General features: G+C 38.1%; 1 protein-coding gene across 1 annotated transcript in view; it reads right to left on the reverse strand.

Annotated features, from left to right (window-relative positions):
- Positions 1 to 530: 530 nt before the first annotated feature.
- Positions 531 to 20,739, reverse strand: part of p3h2 (prolyl 3-hydroxylase 2) — a 23,585-nt gene continuing 3,376 nt past the window's right edge. The window contains exons 2-15 of the mRNA XM_060877525.1: positions 14,048 to 14,194; positions 11,686 to 11,875; positions 9,927 to 10,058; positions 8,239 to 8,366; positions 6,565 to 6,654; positions 5,774 to 5,814; positions 5,587 to 5,678; positions 5,076 to 5,203; positions 4,444 to 4,539; positions 3,809 to 3,959; positions 2,265 to 2,382; positions 1,999 to 2,074; positions 1,788 to 1,928; positions 531 to 1,224 (exon numbers count right to left, since the gene is read on the reverse strand). Of these exons, the coding sequence (XP_060733508.1) occupies positions 1,141 to 1,224; positions 1,788 to 1,928; positions 1,999 to 2,074; positions 2,265 to 2,382; positions 3,809 to 3,959; positions 4,444 to 4,539; positions 5,076 to 5,203; positions 5,587 to 5,678; positions 5,774 to 5,814; positions 6,565 to 6,654; positions 8,239 to 8,366; positions 9,927 to 10,058; positions 11,686 to 11,875; positions 14,048 to 14,194 (1,614 nt within the window). The 3' untranslated portion in view covers positions 531 to 1,140. The remainder of the gene's footprint in view (positions 1,225 to 1,787; positions 1,929 to 1,998; positions 2,075 to 2,264; positions 2,383 to 3,808; positions 3,960 to 4,443; positions 4,540 to 5,075; positions 5,204 to 5,586; positions 5,679 to 5,773; positions 5,815 to 6,564; positions 6,655 to 8,238; positions 8,367 to 9,926; positions 10,059 to 11,685; positions 11,876 to 14,047; positions 14,195 to 20,739) is intronic.

Consider the following 20,739-nt stretch of genomic DNA (forward strand, 5'->3'; position numbering starts at 1 on the left):
TGAAAATGGGTCTCCCAACACCTCACACAGAGAAAGTGCTATATTTATGTAGTCTTGGGTGCCATTGTATACTCTGAGGCCAAGCTGAAAAAGCAGATGCACACCAGTGAGAATACAGGAGCTAATCAAGCGCCCCACAGCATTCTCTTTCGATTTGGATTCAGTTTAGAAAAATCTTGTCATCAACTGGTAACATTTTGATTTTTAACAACACGCACCCGAACAACATTTAACCAGAGGAAGAAAATATTAACTACAGAATTAGACACTAGCTGGGCTGAGATACAGGAAGCACAAAAAAAACAGGTCAACCACATTAAGGTCAAGTGAGAAGTACAGTCCTCAATGCTGAGTATGAAACATAATGTCGTTCACGTTGAGATCTCAGGCACATTTACATTTAAACAACTCTAAGGCTGATTAATGTGTGATGTCTCTGTTAAATAAAGACATCATTCAACCAATTAAAAAATTCTGCGTACATGTATTAATCAAAATATTCCGTGAATGAAAACAGAATGGAAACATGACACGTTTCAATTTTTAATTTAAAAACATAATCGTTACAAACATCATGTGTCAGTTTAAATATATTTAAATATGTGAACAGTAAACATCAGTGCATGGTCATGCTCCTTATCAAGAATCCCGAAGGTGAAGGAGTGAATCTAATCCAAACTTGTAAGAAATCATTAAAGGACAGTGCAAACTGTAGGGAAAAAAAACAGAACCATGAACCATGTACCACGATAAACAAAACTATTTCTGATAATATTCCTTGAAACAGGAACAAACCACATTTCAATATATTGATATTATTCTGTAAAAGAAAATACAGTGCTCTAATGACTGGTGGTAACACAGTGAAGAAAAGGAAACAAGATCTGTTCTAAGGCATGTGAAACAAATCCCTGTAATAATACTAACTAAATATTTCTCTTCATGTAACTCAACCCAGTCCAATATACAGTATCTCTGCAATATCCATGTGACACTGGAAATTTTGCCCAACATGTGATACCTGATATGCAAAAAAACACAATCTCAGGAACATGTAAACATTATAACGACAAACAGTATAAAAATAAAACAGTTCTGCTCACATAGGACAAAATAAATAGGGACTTGGACTATCTTGGACTACAATTCATCTTTCTGGTTGATGTGATCCCATTGGTGCTGGTTCTCGAGTGCTTGAATCACTTCGTCAGCTTGAAGCCTCTCCTGAGGAAAACCAGAATATAAAATCATGATTATAAATCATTATAAACACTGAGAGATTGATTATAAATTATTATAAACCTTGAGAGCTGGATTATAACTCATTATCAACACCAGAGAGCGGGATTATAAATCATTATAAACACCAGAGAGCGGGATTATAAATCATTATAAACACTGAGAGTGAATTATAAATCATTTTAAACATTGAAAGTAGGATTATATATCAGTATAAACACTAAAAGTGGGATTATAAATCATAAACATTAAAAGTGGGATTATAAATGATTATAAACACTGAGAGTGGGATTACAAATCATTATAAACACCAGAGAGTGGGACTATAAATCATTATAAACACTGAGAGTGGGAATATAAATCATTATAAACACTGAGAGTGGGAATATAAATCATTATAAACACCAGAGAGTGGGATTATAAATCATTATAAACACTGAGAGTGGGACTATAATTCATTATAAACACCTGAGAGTGGGATTATAAATCGTTTTAAACACCTGAGAGTGGGATTATAAAACATTCTAGACACTGAGAGAAATCCTCACCAGCTCTCTATAGAGGGGATCTAAGGTGAACCAGATGGCCACAGCGCAACGCTGCCCTCTTGTGACTGCACGCACACCATGTGGGTTCTCACCCCCAGAGGAGAAACCCACCATCCGTCCGCACCTCGGCTTCACTGAAGCCTGAAACAGAAAACATTATATCAGACAGAAAAAACTTTTCCTCATGTAAATCCAAGTAAATGTTTCATACCGTGATGGTTTTGGCATCCATTTTAGTAAATATGAACTGGCCACCTTCAAAATCCCCGTTGAGGTAAAGAAGAGCACTATGAGAGATGAAGAGAAGTTAAACATCTGGATTTGTTTTGTTTTGTTTTGTTTTAGCTCATAAAAAGTAATGGCCCTTCACAAATTAGTGACGAATCATGTTTAAGAGAAGCCCTGGGCTCTTATTAGACATTATTATCTGATGTAATGAAGCAATTGCATGTGTCCAAGTGTCAAATCCTCTCCAACCTGTAGTCTCTGTATGTGTAAGCAGGAGGCTCTTTCCAGCATTCTCTGGCTTCGGGGTCTAGAAGACAGTTATCGGCATGGATCGGGTGGCTAAGGTCATTCCTGTGCTCTTGCTGATCTAATGTGGAAAAAAAACAACAGTTAAGACAGTTCACCCTTAGGCAATACTCAGTGTTCTGGTCAAATTAGTCAAATGAGAATAAAGTCCCTGTGAAGAGCATTGGAACGTTTTGACGTCATTTTGACTGGGAAGTCAGGGTGGGACATTCTGAACGGCTCCTCCCACTTTTTAATTAGCCAGTAGGCTTACCAGTAGCCTTGATAAACCGCAATTGACCGTTAGTACCATGTATTTTTTCAGCTCCTGAAGAGCAGAATGATGTCGTAAAAACTGTTGATCTGACTGGTGGTACAGACTGGAAATTTGGAGGTCCTATTTGTAAGGCTAGAATTGGTCTACAAGTATTATATCTGTTGATTACTTATCTTTATTCATCTTTGTTCTTAACAATTATCAGTCAAATGGAAAATGAGGCAAATTTGTTTCCCTGGTCTGTCAGAGAACTTTAGAAAGCTGGATGTTGCTCAAGATCCTGGCTGGGAATTCCAAGCTGAATGATCACTTTTCCATATATGAGGTTGGATTTTTCCAGGATCCCAGTACAACTGATTGCTGCATTAGCATGGTGGAGAATTATTAGAACACCAGTGTCAAGCAAAGATCAGGTGTATATTTCTAAAATGATTCTGTTAAAGGGAATGTCCTTACTTCATTATGAAGATTAGAATAAAATCAAGAATAAAAGTTAGCAGTGTTAGCAGTGAATTTCAACACTACAGACTAGATTAAATCAGGGAATTTAAGCTCCAAATTTCTGCATCACTCCTCTTTCCTCTGCAGATGTCTTTTGACATGACATGCCATAACGTTTCACTTCTCCGGAGTGACTTATTATTGAATCCGAGGCAATTCTACAAACAACACATTCCTACGTCGCGCAGTATTAACGTTTTTGCATGCTAGGCCATTCAACTCAAGTTCATTTATCACAGTGACTGATTTAGGAATGCCTTTTTCTTTTTTAATGAATAAATCTCATGCAAATGTCAGTAGCAATGTTGGTGAGTTTGTATCACTAGATAAATAACGGTGCTACTTAGCTTAACACCGGTAGTGAGAATGCTTAACACCTACTGTGAGAATGTTCAAGATGGACTTTGCTATCCTGTTTATTTCATTTGAATAACCTTGAGCTTTTAAGATCGCTGCTATTAATTAGTTAACATAAGTAATCAGCTAGTGTTGTATATGAATGTGTTCATTTGAACTGAAGGGACATTAAGGAGTGTGTATGAAGGACCATGTTAACACAAACAAGCATTTTGGACCGAACAAGTTTCTCACCTACTGTACAATAATACACAAGCTGATGCCATGGCTTAATTTAGCACTAGGTTATTGAAGCTGGGTGCTGATAGGTGTGTATTTCCTCAAAGAGAGCTCTCTCAAAGATCCTCAGCAATAGTGATTTAGTGGAACACACCTGGGACAGCTGTCCTGCACACTAGATGAGTGTATGAGAAATGGAGAGTGGAATTCAGCATGAAATAGGATTCAATTATCTTCCTGGCCTTCTCACTGACATCGTAGAAGAGACGGGCACTTCTTAAAGGAACACGGCCTTCGTAACCGTACTGTAAATCACAACGATTCCAAAAATTAAAGGTGAAATTGGATAAAGAGAGAGAGAGGAAGAGAGAAGAAAGAGGGTCTAGTTCATTTTTTACACTTCAAGTGTAAAAAAAAATGTCAAATAAAAATAAATAAATAAAAATAAATAAATAAAATCCCAGTACAAATTGATTATATGAACACAGTCAAACTATTCGAATATAAGCTGAGTAATAATAAAAAAAGAATTGTATATATATATATATATATATATATATATATATATATATATATATATATATATATATATATATATATATATATATATATATATATATATGTATATATATGTATATATATATACATATATATATATATATATATATATATATATATATATATATATATATATATATATATATATATATATATATAATTGATAATAATAATTTAACTTTCAGAATTTGAGCAAATATGTTATTACATCAGAACAGCAAACAAAATCACCTGCAAAGTTTTGAGCACAGTTGTCCCTTCAAATTTTTCATTTGGTGTGTGAGGAGAGACCTTTCCTCTGTAACCATCTCCAACACTTGATGTAACCTAACATTGGAGATAAAATAAAAAAGAGTAATTATTGCATATTATTGCATGGTATTATGACATGCAAGAAATTTTTTTTTTTTGGGCTCTGAAAGCATATGTTTTCTCCTGAGAAAATGAGTTAGATGAGCTTAGAAACACTGATTATTGTTAAAATAATTTATATGTAGTTATACGTTGTTTTTCTTTACAACATCACTATACCAAAGGATATAAAGTCTGGCTGAGGGATGAGATAAACCAAATCTGTACATTTTCGATACGTCCCTTTCAGAAATCTATCGTATACAGTAGAAAATAAAATGTATGAATATATATATAAGGTTTTATACAGCAGCCACTAGACACTTAATAATTGATCATTACCAGAGATTTACACTTTGTTGGCGATCTGTTTTTATCTCTTTTTTTGTACATTCAATCATTTTCACACTCACATGTCGACGGGTTCATTTATACATTTAATTGGGATCATATGAACCTGAAGAACACATAATTCAAGCCGATGCTGTGTGTGTGTGTATCAAAGGACATACATGTGCCAGATGCCTCAGCTCAGAGCACTCGTTTTCAGAAATGACATCATCAAAGACGACCCTCTGTGTTCCGTTAAGATCGAGCGAGTTCTGCACCAGGCGAATGTTGTCGTACAGCAAAGAGCCTCCTAGGCAGATGTAGCAAAGAGTTTTATATATGTTAGAGAGAGAGAGAGAGAGAGAGAGAGAGAGAGAGAGAGAGAAAGAGAGAGAGAGAGAAATTGGCTGAAAGAGTGGGCACACGAAACGTCTTTTCATTTACTATCGTTGTTTATGTGGCATCTGATCCAGATATGAAGCTAATAGTCACCATGCTGTTGTGTAATGGTGACCCTTATCTTTACACCACAATAGTAATTTTAGTTTAATCAGTTGTACTGAGCTGATATGTTCATCTGCATGCACACGCTAACTTCGAGTCAGATCTCCCCATGACATAAAACCATTAAATGTTCACGCTGGAGGTTATTTACTCCGAACACAGCAGACACAAAGCAGCATATCAACATACCTTCTTGTAGCTGTTTCATCATGACCTCTGAGCTGTTATTTCTTTTAGATATGGGAACAAACTCCAACCATCCATCTGTTCCTGAAGGGATCCTGAAGGAAAAAAAAGGAAAACGTGAGCCTCTGTTTTTGGACTATTAGTATTGATAGTCTTCAGTTGGAACTAATAAATGGAGTGAAGTACCGACCGGTTTCCATCATCTCTTCCACCCGAGCTGCTCCAGTAGTTCTTTAAAGCAAACAGAAAAAAACTAATCAGACCAAGGATATACGTTCTAAACAAGAGTGCACGCATGTCATACAAATAATCGATTCCTAACTGAAAACATTCAAGCAACATTCAAGCAAACAAAGTGAACTATAAATACAGTAGATCTGATACATGAAACAACATCAAATCATCAAAATCTGAGTGCAAATAAATCAGTAATAAAACACATCCTGCTTGATGCAGCTACTGTACATAAAGCAAAAAGCTTCCAGCAGACTACAGTAGTTATCTAAGGGATGGGAAAGATCTCAGACCAAAATTTCAAAATAATCTCGGCCGATTTAGTGTCTAAAGACGTTGAGATTGTGAACTCTGTTATGTAGGACGACAGCGTAGGATGACGTCAGACTCACAGGATGGCTACAAATAGTGTAGATGGTGAAATGTTAAAAGAAAAAGAAAAAAATAAAACTAATGATAATTTTATTATTACCTCAAACTCAAGGAGAAAGTTTATGTTTATGTGAGCCTGTATGCTGATGTAAGCTCATTTCCGGATCACAGAGATTAATGACGTAAGCAGAACTTTTCTTTACTTGCATGACTATTGTTAGAGGATCAACATATAATCTGACACAACTCTGTTCTAGACTTTTTATTGTTTAGTGTGATAACTGGTATACTGTATTCATAAAAGACTGCAGTGAGTCTGAGATTGGCCAGTACTTTGTTTTGTATGCAAGTTAACAGACCAAATGAAATTCTCACCTCCTCTGTGTAGGACACGGCTAAATTTTCAGAGCCGATGAGGAGCAGCTCCAACTCGATCTTGTGTCTTTGCAAATAGTTCACAGCATCCTATAGGGGAAAAAAGAAAAGGAAAAGGTTTTAAATGCTGCATTATTCTCGACCAAGCACACCAGGATTAGTGGAAAGATAAAGTGATAGACCATGTTTCAGTTTTTACAGACCTTTATATCATGATTTAAATAAAACATACACCATTATTTTTAGATAAAATAAAATAAAATAAAAAAGCAAAATCAGGCAACATCAAAATAAAATAAAATAAAATAAAATCATATAAAATAAAATAGCACAAATTGTCAACATCAAAATGAAATAAAATAAAATGCAATAAAATAAAATCAAATAAAATAAAGTAAAATAGCAAAAACTGTCAACATCAAAATAAAATAAAATAGCAAAAACTGTCAACATCAAAATAAAATAAAATAGCAAAATTGGTCAACATCAAAATCAAATCAAATCAAATCAAATCAGATAACAAAACTGGTCAACATCAAAATGAACTAAACTAAACTAAAATAAAAAAGCAAAATTGATCAAAATCTGTGAAAGAATGCAAGAATTTCCGTAATACAGAAGCCATTCATCGTGATCTGAAAAATATTCCCGTACCTCAGCATTAACGCCCAGTCGGTTCAGAGCATTTAAGAAGCGCTTACGCAAAGGCTAATGCTTCTATAAATACTCCAAAGTAAAATTACTTGTAGTTTTGAACACTCCGTTGGCAGTGAGAGAAAATGTGAACGTAATGACAGAAAGCTGGTTGGTTGCTCGTGTATGTTTTGGACCAGTTTTCCCCTTTCACAACAGCCATGAAACAATTGCTCTGTGACATTTCAGCATTTTCTGAAACCCACGGCTCTTTGGCAGGCTTCTCCTTAGCACAGAATAAAACAAAAAACTGCTGCTGGAAATGAAGCATGCTTAATTTTCAATCCTAGGAAATGGAAACACTGGGAATGAATAAAGAATGTAGCCAGAAGCTTGTAGGTTGAACATACCAGTTACTGTGGCCTAATTAAGAAGGAAGTGAGATTTGGAGATTTTTGGGATTTGCCCATTCATCCACATGAGCATTAGTGTGGACATGGAAGCAGCATTCCAGTTCATCCCAAAGGTATTGACTAGGGCTGAGGTCAGGGCTCTGGGCCACTAGAACCCTTCCACTCCAGCTTACATGAACCGTGGCTTCATAGAGCTCACTCTGTGCATATAGTCATGCTGGGACATGTTTAGACTTGGTCCTTTATTTCCAGTGAAGAGATATTGTAATGCTTCAGCATACAAAGACATTCTAGACAATTCTGTGCTATTATGAATATTATTTGTGGCTCTGCTACGTCGAGTTTTGAACAAAACTTAATGATTTTGAGCACAATATTGGGCATAATCAGCTATTTAGCATCTGTGTACTGTAAAAAAGACTCTGTATATTTAAACTGTAGGTCTAGATTCTAACAAGCCAACAGTGTACACGATGTGACATCTGTACATGCTTAGATTAAACAAACTGTATAATTGATATGTAAATAAAGCATTAAAGTTAGGCTTATCATCCAAAATGATTCAATTGTCTTGATACCTCAAGCGTGAATTATAACAACATCACAAACCATTTCATTCATAACTCACCTGGCGAGGCTGTCCACCGTGTCCCAGCATTTTTGTGTAGTACTCCACATTTTTGGTCATGAACTCTTCTCCTTCGTGGAACAGCAGGTAACTCAGAGCGCAGACCAGAGCCTGCTCCAGATCGTTCACTAGAGAGAGAGAAAGAGAAACAGAGACACTTTTAATCAAGATCAAGACTTTGGTTCTTTCTTGTTTTCCACTCAGATAATTCAGCTAATCAACTCGTTTAGCACATTAACACTGATAATTTCACCTTAAATAAAATTTCGGGTTAGAAAACACTTCAACCGTCTCATATAAGCATATTATGAAAATGAACAAGCTTCCTAATCTCTCAAAACAAATGTTCTATGCTTTCCGACTAGCAACAAAACCTACACAGTCCTGTAACTGCTGGATTTAAGTGTGCTACATATCTGTTTTAGCTTCTGCCCTGTAAATAATCCTCCACTGTAGATCAGTTGTTTGCTTCTTTTTTCACAGACGGAGGTCTGGTCCAAAGAGTTGCAGCCACATCAACAGGCAAACGAGTCATAGTGTGTTATTTTCACACCCTGTACTACATCACTGTCTCAGAAACTGAAGATTCTTTCCACTTCCTGTTCCTAACATGGCACAGAAAACTTTTACAATAGGAAATTCTAATCATACGGCCCATCTTTACTCACATCGCCACTGTGTCTGAGTAGCACCAACACCCCAGGAGGATTATATACATGGTGTCTCACTAAGGATGTCCATTAGAGCAGCCGAGATTTGTTCGTCCTTTTCTTCAAAGTATGTATGCTTTGTAAGTCGGCATCCATGTTTGAATTAGGTCAGTGGTTCTTCCATTATCCACTCTCTAGAGGTTTCCACCGATTTTTGCCTCCATCTCATCTGTTTTCCATGTCTTTGGCATCAACCGATGAAAGGGACTCCGGTTGGATAAACATGTTCCAGTGTGACTAAAAACAGATGGTTCTGTTCTCTGTAGAATTGCCTTATAGTTGTTACAGTTCACGGTAAATCTTTTCCGTTTTTTTTACATGACTGCTGCCTAAAAGCTTAAAGCCAATTTTTAATGTTCGCTAGATCTTCACTATCTTCCTTAATCGGCAACAAAACATCAGTTTGTGTGACAGCTTTTACTTTTTTAATAATAATAACTGTATTAAAAGGGACACGAGTCTAGTATAGAAAATAACCTTAGAAAAAGGAGAGAGAGAGAGAGAGAGAGAGAGAGAGAGAGAGAGAGAGAGAGAGAGAGAGAGAGAGAGAGAGAGAGAGAAAGAAAAACTGAATCAGAGAGAGAGAGCGAGAGAGAAACACAGAATCAGAGTGAGAGACAGAGAGAGAGAGAGAGAGAGAGAGAAACACTGAATCAGAGAGAGAGAGAGAGAGAGAGAGAGAGAGAGAGAGAGAGAGAGAAACACTGAATCAGAGAGAGAGAGAGAGAGGGAGAGAGAGATACAGACAGAATCAGAGAGAGAAAGACAGAGAGAGAGAAAGAGAGACACAGACAGAATCAGAGAGAGCGATATTAGTAGCTCAAACTGTTCAAACTGTCACTGTTAGTTAACTTCCTACTTGTGAGACGGTCTGCATAAAAGCAGAGGACACATGTACTTACACTCTATGTTAATGACTATAACAGTGCAGGCACTGAACCGAGACAGTAGACATAACAAGCCTACGCCATACATTACCCTGGAAATAAGCAAACTGCAGGTAATCGTAGTGCCGCGGCAGATAGTTCTCCATCGGTGAGAGGCGGCCAGGTCGCGTAGCCAAATCTCTTACACATTCGTGCTTGCAGTTCAGAACTTGTGTGTAATGATCTGGAAAGCAACAATTCAACGCATTAGTGTAGAAGTTTTCTTAGGGCTTCCTATAGGGTGCATTGCTGCCATGTATTCAACGATTTATAGTGATATTACAGACATTTGGTCACTTCTACAGACACAGCGCCGTCTAGCTCGATTCTCCCACTCGATCGAAGCCTGTTGAGATCATTTCACTGAGCTAAGCACATAAACCAGCTGCAGGCTTTAAAGCAGACATGTGTCACCACATAAGGCTCTGATCTGGGTTAATGAAAGAGTTAAAACACCGCAAGTCCACACAGTACCAGAATTATTATGTGTACAGTAAGTCAGTGTAAAATACGACAAACACTGGAAATCAAGATGTTCCTCTGTTTTTATTTTATTCTTTACCATTTATATATTTCAGTTCACTAACACAAGTAGACCAGAAGCCTGGTCTGTATTTATGGAGACCTGCATATCACGCCCATATATGGGCATTCCTCAATCCAAACCATGCTCCAGCAAGACAATGTCCATGTGCACAAAGCAGCTCCATGAAGTCCAGGGCCTGTATTGATAAAGACACTAATAATGATCCCATAGAGCTCCTAACTTAGCTTAAAATATCTAAATAGGAATCTTATTTTAAGAATGATTCAGGACCAATCTCTCACGACCAACTCTGAGTAAGGACAATTCAAAAACTTTTATCTTAGAGAGGAGGCGGGGCTTAACCCTTTACTAGGTATGAAGACTTAGGTATACCTAGGAATACCTAGGACTTTCAGTCCTTTTGAAGACTGTGATTGGTTGCCCAGTAAAAAACTTTGTCTCTGTTAAGATATTTGAGACTATATCGTGTAGGGATTATGTTCATATTTGAGCTGCGCTAACATCTGTATATTATAAATGTAATAAATGTAAATATAAAAATCTCAGACACAGAGCAGAAACATCATAGCGCCAAATTCTATTATTTTTGCCGCTGTGGAATTTCGGCTCTATTTCGAAGATGTTAGTGTATCTCTAAATGCCATAATGGCAAAAAATATATGTCATTTTTGCGCTGTGTCAGAGATGAGATGTTATCTCTAATATGATTGGTCACAAAAATAATCCCTACAGTACACGATCTAATCTGTATCATCTTATTAACTCACTATCATTATTAAATATTGTTTACAATACGTTTCTTCTCCCTCTTCACCTTTGGGACATTTTCTCCTCTTAAGCCTCTTAAAAGTCCTCCTTACTACTCCTAACACTTTTTGACCTTATGAGTTAAGATGCTTCATGAATAACTTTTGTCTTTGATTGGATCTTCTCTTTTGTTCTAAGGGGAAACGACCACATTTCTAAGAATTTTCTTAGAATTTCATCACTAGGAGCAACTCTACACTTGCACTAAGAATTTTCATGAATACAGGCCCTGGTGTGAAGGTTAAGGTTTTAGTGGAAGAAGTGTCCTGTACAGAACCCTGACTCTGACTCAACCCCACTGAACACCTTTGGGATGAACTGGAACTGGAGTCTCGTCAACACCCTAACATCAGCGTCTGATCTCACTAAAGCTCTTGTACAGTAGCTGAATGAGCTTCAGTAAGTCAAAATCTAGTAGAAAGTAAACTATTTAGAAACTATGCTTAAATTTTTTTACCTGAGATGAGCTCAGACAAGGTGTAGCGGTATAGCACATGATCGTGATCCCTGAAGCTCTGCGGTCCCTCACACAGTACTCGACACTCTGCGTCAGCTTTGTAGTACTCAGCCAAAGCCTCCTCGAAGAGAGTCACGGACTCTTCGAAGTTGCCGTTATCATAGAGTTGCACTGCAGCAGTGAAGGCACTCTAGACATACAGGAAGTTTCCCATCATCAAAGAATATACAGTTTTAGAAAGAAAAAAGTATAATACTGGACATATGAGTCCATGACCATCACATATGAATCATTTATTTATTAATCCACTAAATAATTCTAAATCAGAGCAAAATTAGTTGGTTGGTGATTGGATTCATGCTGCATATAATTAAACAAACCAAAAACCAGAAATCCTGGGAGCACATACAAGTACAGAATAAAAGAATAGACAATGATAATGAAAAAAATTTATCAAATTTTAATTAAAACGCTATAGAATATGTCATTGATTCAATTCAGTCTACTATAAAGAGTCATGAACAATTAGTTTAATTTCATTTCATTTTAAATTGTATTTCCATCCATCCATTGGCTACACCGCTTATCCCACTAGGTCGAAGGGAACCTGTAGTCTATGTCAGGAGATTCAGGGCACAAGGCAGTGTATATCCCTGACAAGATGCCAGTCTTTTGCAGGGCACAAAAGCACACACGCTCACACTACAGACATTTTAGAGACACCAATCAGCTACAATGCATGCCTCTGTACTGGGTTGAGAAAACCAGAGAACCCAGAGGAATCCCTTGAGGCAGGTGGAGAACATGAAAACTTCACACACACATACATACACACAGTGGAGGAGGCAATCAACCCACCAACCCTGAAGTGAGGTAAAACATGCTAACCACCAAGCCACCGTGCCTCCGTTTTTCTTTTTTTTCTTTCAATTTTTAAAATGAATTCCAAATCAGAAACTACAATCTTTTATTCAGTGTATTATTCAGACCGTTTTAGTCAATACTTTATAGAAGCCCTTATAAGGTCTTAGGGAAATAGATCTCCTCTCCATCTCCTTTGGAGATTGACAGAGTCCATGGCTAGCAGATAAAAATAGCCAGTAAATAATTGCCTCAGATACATTTTCCAGTGCCTCTAACACAGACCAGTTCTTTAATACTCTTCTTCCTGGTCTTAACTCACACCCACTGACACATGGGAACTGGATCCTATAATGGATCTCACATAAGCAAATCTGTTTCTCACATTTCAGACCTCCTTCAGGAGTATGGCGTAACAGATTTATGGGACTTTTTGCATTCCTGATTCACAAATTCCTGATTTTTTTATTATTTTTTTTTGATAACAACCTGTTCATTCTTGTGTATACCAAAGCACCGTCTTATCTGATCATTCCCCCTAACACTTGATCTATCATTCCCTAATTCAGCTAATTTTAACCCTTCTGTTAAAAAAGGTCTTTTAAAATATGATTCTGTCTAGGTAGCACTTTTCTTGAGTGTTTCCAGATCCACATTAGTGTTAGACTGGCAGAATTTAAAGGCAGAATACGGAGAAAGATGATCTCTTTTGTCACTAACAAAATAAGGTTGAAGGAAATTCTAGCATACATTACAGATCAGATTCTAAATTTGAACTGGCAGTATGATTGTTGCTCCACAGCAGAGTTATACAAAGTATTCCTAATACATCAAACAAAATGTCTCTCAACACAACAAACAATACAGCTCTTGTAGAGCAACAGGAGGCATTTTCATGAACATGGCGTGAGAGTCAGACAAATTATTAGTGGTCTCAAAACAACTACTGTACAGCATCAATGCCATAATTGCAAAATATCTTCTAACATTCAAATGTAATGTCATCTAATTGTTCTTGATTAAAAACCTGCCATTTTGGTTAAGCATTTCTTTTAGGTTCTACACTGGTCTCAAATTATTATGTATACCGTAATAAAGAACAGATTATAACATTATAAGAGGTAACGTGTTCTAACATTCTGTAACGTGTTCTAACATGCGTATCGAATGAGTACAAAATACAGTACACAGAACCACACACCAGAAACCACGGCATGGTTGGGAGTTTTAAAGTTCATGACAGTGAAAAAAGATGAAACTTGAGCACACAACGAGGCACACTGTTGAACAGATCAGATTACAATACTCCCCAGCATTTGACCCTATTCAGGCCTGTCTTTAGAGCTGTGATAAGATCATCCAGGCCAGAGGAACACTGCAGTCAGATTAAACTGCACCAAAAGGCAGACAAAACACAGCATATGTAAAAGAATGAAGTACTTTACCCTTTGTTTGGATAAGCGGTTTATAAAATGGACGGATGGATAGTGAGATCACTTGCCTGGTGTGGACGGGCTTCTCGGTCGATGAAGTGCTTCTCCTCTACGCCGTGCAATGCCTTGAACTTCTCCAAGTTTATCTCGATGTGCTCAGGATTTGCCTGGAAATAAGTATGAGCAGCAGCTGTTGCTTTCTCCGGCTGCTTAAGCTGACAGAAAGACAAAAAAAAAGGAAGGTTACTACAGACTAAATATTACCAATAAATTATGTTGGCTTAAAAAAGTCTTTAAAAGTATTGGCACCACCCTATCTAAGCAGTCAGCTCTAAAAATATTGGCACCATATATATCTATCTATGTGCTTTTTGTTGTTTTTGTTTTCTAAAAAGTTCTTTTTCAACATTTCACACTGGCCTTGTCATTGTTGTCGATGCAGATTTTGTAGAAAAACAGCCACGTAGCCATCTTACAAATCTTACAAGAGGTGATAGATTAGCAACTTTAATTTGAGGCTTGAACAATGCTGACAAGTTCAAAGTCAACCAGCATATAGAAAATAACTCTCAAAATATTAAATAGACAGAACAATATTTAGACTTGGCTTGTTGGCATGTTACATCTAAACTGCACAGAGTGACCCTAGTTAAGATAGCTACAGTAGCTAGAGTTAGCTAATCTGCAAATCTGCAAAATTCTTAAGTACTGATCGAGTCCCTGATAACATTTGAAATTTTCTCTAAACAATGAAGATGTGGGTTTGAGATCGAAAGATGAATGTGAAACGATAGAACATAATTTATGTTTTTGTTTACTTACATCTAGATGTGTTAAACAACTTAAAGCATGGCACCTTTGGTGGCAGACCACAACATTTTTAGGCAGGTGAAAGTTTAGGAACAGGTTAAAGCAAATGAAAGTAAATAAGGCTTGATATTTGGTTGCTTGCAAAACGTGCATCACGCTGGCAACCCAGAGACATCACCAAATTGCTGCATTCGTCTTTTGTGATGGTTTTCTGATCCTGTACCTCTGATCTTTTCAGTCCTAGTTTCTTCTGGAGGATTTTCCATTCAGTGTAATGCAGAATCAATTGAGTTAAGGTCTGCAGACTGACTTGTCCAGTCTAAAAACGTTCATTTTCCCCAGCTGAAGTGCTTTGTTGAGTGTTTTGGATCAATGTCTTGCTTCATGATGAAGTTCCCCCTGATTAGACTGGATGCGTTTCTCTAAATGATCAGACAGAATGTTTCTGTAGGCTTCTGAAATCATTATTCTGCTAACATTAAGAGCTATATATTCAAAAAAGATACGTGAGAATGTTTCAGATGTAGCTATGTGCAATCCCAAGCTAAGACACTACCACCACTGTAGCTGTATGTCATGGATCCTCACCTTCTCCATACTCTTCCATCTCTTTGGTTTATCTTCTCTTTGGAACTCTTGTGACTTATTCCTTTTTTTTAAGAATATCTTTGATTATATTACTGACAATTGTCTCGTCTCTTAAAACTTTCTTCAAATAATACATTTTGATATGTTTATCTTCTTACCCATGGAGGCTGTTTGTGATGTCACTGTTGTTTTTGTGGTTTTCTTCACAGAACTGTCACTGCTGTTCCACAACCTTCAGTGTCCACGGTATCTACATTCTTACAGGAACACTTGTGTACCTGCTTGTTCATGAATTGATCCAATCAGACCATCAGGTCGAAATGGGACTAAGCATAAAATCATGCAGGTACAAGCCAAGACTTTAACTAATGTTCACATCAAATATCAGAACAAGAAAAAGAAAAAAATGATCTCAGTGATTTTGACCATGGGATGTCTGTAGTTGCCAGATGGTCTGGTTTGATTGTTTAAGATTGCTATCTTGGGATTTTGACCGATAACATTCTCTAGAATGGAGCAAAACAACAAAATTAACCAGTTTCTGCTTGTCCTGTAGTTAGAAATGCCTTGAGAGTTTAGTGGAGAACTTCATAGTGCCTTCATAATATAATATAATAACCACTCTTTACAGGGGGCACGGTGGCTTAGTGGTTAGCACGTTCGCCTCACACCTCCAGAGTTGGGGGTTCGATTCCCGCCTCCACCTTGTGTGTGTGGAGTTTGCATGTTCTCCCCGTGCCTCGGGGGTTTCCTCCGGGTACTCCGGTTTCCTCCCCCAGTCCAAAGACATGCATGGTAGGTTGATTGGCATCTCTGGAAAACTGTCCGTAGTGTGTGATTGCGTGAGTGAATGAGAGTGTGTGTGTGTGTGTGTGTGCCCTGCGATGGGTTGGCACTCCGTCCAGGGTGTATCCTGCCTTGATGCCCGATGACGCCTGAGATAGGCACAGGCTCCCCGTGACCCGAGGTAGTTCGGATAAGCGGTAGAAAATGAGTGAGTGAGTGAGTGAATGAATCCAATTATTGCTGCTGTAGTTCCTGGGAAATATACAACAGGTGATATTATCACACTATCCTCTAACTTGGTCAGCTTTGTTCAGGGTTTGTTTAAGTAAAGGTTTTTTTTTTTACATTTCGAGTGGATGTCTGGTAATAATGAAGGGACCAGATTATATCATGATCACTGTAAGACAGAAGGTCACCAGGAACATGGGATGTTGGGTGATGTTCACTCCTGACTAATAATAAGTAAAAATGTCATTGAAATACGCCTAACCCTAAACCTAAACCTAACCCTAGGTTTGCTGCTTTAAATTCCAACACCACCCAGTATACACCACCACCCTGTGTCCCTGAAGGCCAACATATGCTTTTTTAACTTTCTAAACATAGTGACCACCTTAAAAGGATCAATTTAGACTAATTTGAGAGAGAGAGAGCATCTCTATATAATAAACACTAGAGCTCAAGGTTATAAATAATGAGCAGTAGGTATGCCAGCTGGCACGACTGGGTTGCTTCCTAATAAAAACTGACAGAAGAATTATACACAGAATTATTCAATGTAGGCTGTAACTGCTACACTGCCCGAACTCTTGAAAACTATAAACGGTTTCTAATAGGTTACAGGTTTTAATTAGGCTACTAGTTTACTAGTGTTAGCATTCTCTCTGTCTGTGAATAATCGTGTTTGTTTTCAAACTTTTTCCTCAGAAAGATCTCAGAAAGCTCCTTCACTGATTTAACTGCCTGCTGCTCTGGTAAACTGCTCATCATGGATCTGTTTTCTAGAACTTTCCAACAGTCTCTTTTCATTCCAGCATATTTTGGCTGAGATTTTTAGTTTTTAATATATTACTTAAAACCTTTTCACTCCCCTGCAGCTAACGAGAGAGGAATCTAGACCTTCTATTATTTTTACTAGCACTTTTTTCTGGGCCACAGGAACATGGCACACACACATGTGCTCAGGAAACACTCCGAGCTTGTACAAAGCCTGGCTATGATGTCATCTCTTTGGTTGTGAAACACTTGTTCAGTTATTTCCGCTCTGCTCTGCTACCGATGGAAACGCACTGATCTAAAGTAATTTAGGAGGAATGTAAGCTAACGTCCCACACACACAACCTCTTTTCTTATTAGGGTCAGCAAGTGGAGACAGGACTACCTACTTTTGCATATCGCTCTGGATAAGGGTGTCTGCCAAATGCTGTAAATGTAAATGTAAGTGAAGGACTAGGGGGGGAAAGGAAAAAAAAACAGAGTGGAAACAGGCCTGGAAAACAGAACTTCTACTGTGTGCTGAGGGCTTGAGATCATCACTGAGTCCATACTCAACTCTGTGTATGGTCTGGTTCACATTCAGGACTAGTTTAAATTTAGCATGTTGACTTTAGTTAATTTCGGTGTAAAATGCCACAGGAGCCAAGGAAATATTATTAGAATCAACTTGCCACCCCACCCAAGGCAAAAATCCAACTTGAAACCTCAGCATTCACTTCTATATACACCCCCCTTCTCCCTAAACAGTTATACAATGACACAATTTTAATAAATGGATGTTTCATTAAAAACAACACGAAAGTACACAGACCTACACAAGACTACATACAGTGCATGTGTGCAAACATGTGCAAACAGCACAAGACAAAACAGAAAACGCACAAAAAAAACCCAAAAGATTGGTGAATAGGAGTGTAAAGAAAAGCTGATCGAATTTAGAAAATCAGATCAACAGGCTTTGATAGAGCAATGATGATGCGAAAATATCTATTTTTGTAGATATTACATGTTCTCTCTCTCACTCATTTTCTACTGCTTATCCGAACCTTGGGTCATGAGGAGCCTGTGCCTATCTCAGGCGTCATCGGGCATCAAGGCAGGATACACCCTGGACGGAGTGCCAACCCATCGCAGGGCACACACACACTCTCATTCACACACAATCACACACTACAGACAATTTTCCAGAGATGCCAATCAACCTACCATGCATGTCTTTGGACCGGGGGAGGAAACCGGAGTACCCGGAGGTAACCCCCGAGGCACGGGGAGAACATGCGAACTCCACACACACAAGGCGGAGGCGGGAATTCGAACCCACAACCCTGGAGGTGTGAGGCGAACGTGCTAACCACTAAGCCACTGTGCCCCCCGATATTACATGTTATTTATGTTAAACCTTTTGGTCTAGTACAGGAATATTACAGACTTAGCAATAACAAAAAAAAACTTGAAACCTGAGGACAGAGAAGGTAAATTCCAGAGAACCAAAAAAATAAGACATGAAGATTTCCTGTGATTTAAAGAATTAATTCCCAGAATACCCCAAAAATATCCCAGAAAAATTTGAATATTATTTTATTATTTTATCTACTAATACCACAATGCAGTGTAACTACCTAATAACTAATAGCAGTGCCTGTGGGATTTAGCCCTTGTTTTAGTTCTACTTAAAAGTGATGTATGCAGCTGTGCTTTAGTCCTTAAGTGTGTCTAGCTCTCTCACCTCCTCATCTGTCCACTCTGCTTAAATAGTGGACAAGCTTCCAGGAACTTCCTTCCTGTCATCAGCGCCATCACCTCTTCAATTCATTGGCTTTAAGACGGTAACGTCTTGAGCAACAGCTCCACTACACCTAAACTGGACTTCTCATGAACATGTTCTTTCGCTCGTTTTCAGGAGGGAAAGGTGAAAATCGCCTTATCTTTTATCTCTTAAGTCTTTAAGGAGCATATGAGACAACCATTAACTTTTCATCTGAACAACAACTATAAAATGACAGCAAGACCCAACAAATGAGCCCAAGAATCACAGCTATTTTAATAGTAACAAAAGGTTTGTGGATACCTGCCATTCGTAATGCTTTTTAAACATCACAGCAGTGTTCCAGTTAGTCCCTCTTTTCCTGGTAATAATAAGCTCCACTCTCCTGGAAAGGCTTTTGTTGGAATTTGTGTCCATTCAGCTACAAGAGAATTAGTTAAGCCTGCACTGATGTCATGTGAAGAGGCCTGGGGTGATATCTGCATTCCAGTTCATCCTAAAAAAGTTCAGTGGGGTTGAGGTCAGGACTCGGGCTTTCAGACGTTCTATCTTCCAACCTTGATTTTCGGTTTCTTTAAAAAAACATTTTTCTCTTTCTCTCTTACAATCATTATCACATTTGGGTGACAGCATTGTGATACCAACCCAAGCTGAATGTATTTGGGGAATCTTTCTGTCATGGTATGGGAAGTTTTGCATATAACTTAAATGTATTTGACAGTTTTCTGCTGGAATTTTTAAACAGAAAATGAGCGTCTTCTGTCAGCGATGCTTTGACGTATGTTCAGAAATATGACCTAAGAAACAAGCCTTGAGTTCATTTACATCTTGGTAGGGCCTCTGAAAACAGGAAGTGAGGCAAGGTTTCAGCAAAAGCTTGATATTTTTTTCATCTGTTTGGGATTTAATCACGTCCTCGTCCATATCTGCATAAAACATCCTTGTGTTTTATGCAGAAAACCATACATACGTGCACATTAAATAAGAGCCCCAGAAAAGCAGCAGCAGGTGGATGAGTAAACAGGATGAGTCTGTGAGCCCTGACAGCTGGAAAGCTCTTTTTCTGATCATTCCAGAAGACCCACATGCTGGTGGGCAGGGGTTTATGTGTACAGTGTAGTGGAAAATGTCTAAACCATTTCTTTCTGGTTTTGCTTTATAACAGAGATAGATACAACTGCAGAAATTAGGAGTTATTATGATTCATCTAAATTAGCAAGAATATGAGAGGAGAAGACTTGCAATGAAATGCATGTCAAGGTATCTGTCACTTGCTTTTAAAGGACATTGTAGTGGGGTTTTTCAGAACAAGAATCTACCTAAACATACCTATGTACATCCTGGTTCACCTATGAATGTCATACAAAGTTCCTTGGGCACTTTTGATGTCTGTAGCTTTTTGTAGGTCACACCTGTCCTACACCTGTTTTGTAGGACACACCAGGTCCTGACAGTATGATACATCATATTGACCAACTCCAGAAGCAATGATCACCCAACACCAGCCACACTGGGTTGGCCATGTATTTAGGATGCCCCAGACCTGACCGCCTTTTGGTCAGTTCCATCATGGCTGACAGCCAGGATATGAGAAGAAGACAACTCTATCTTAGTACAGGTTTCAGGGAAGGAGATCAACGGGCAGTCGCAACCTGGAGGAGGACAGAACTTCCGAGAGCCTTTGATTTTCACATATACAATACATTACAGGACAATAGAATACTTTTCTTTGTTCAACCATCAGACACCAGTTCATGGGCTCAACAGAGGCAGCTTGGCAGTGCTGAGGCTTGAATCCTGACAACCCAGAACATT

Source organism: Tachysurus vachellii, chromosome 1, assembly GCF_030014155.1.
Source record: "Tachysurus vachellii isolate PV-2020 chromosome 1, HZAU_Pvac_v1, whole genome shotgun sequence".
Classification (NCBI taxonomy): domain Eukaryota; kingdom Metazoa; phylum Chordata; class Actinopteri; order Siluriformes; family Bagridae; genus Tachysurus; species Tachysurus vachellii.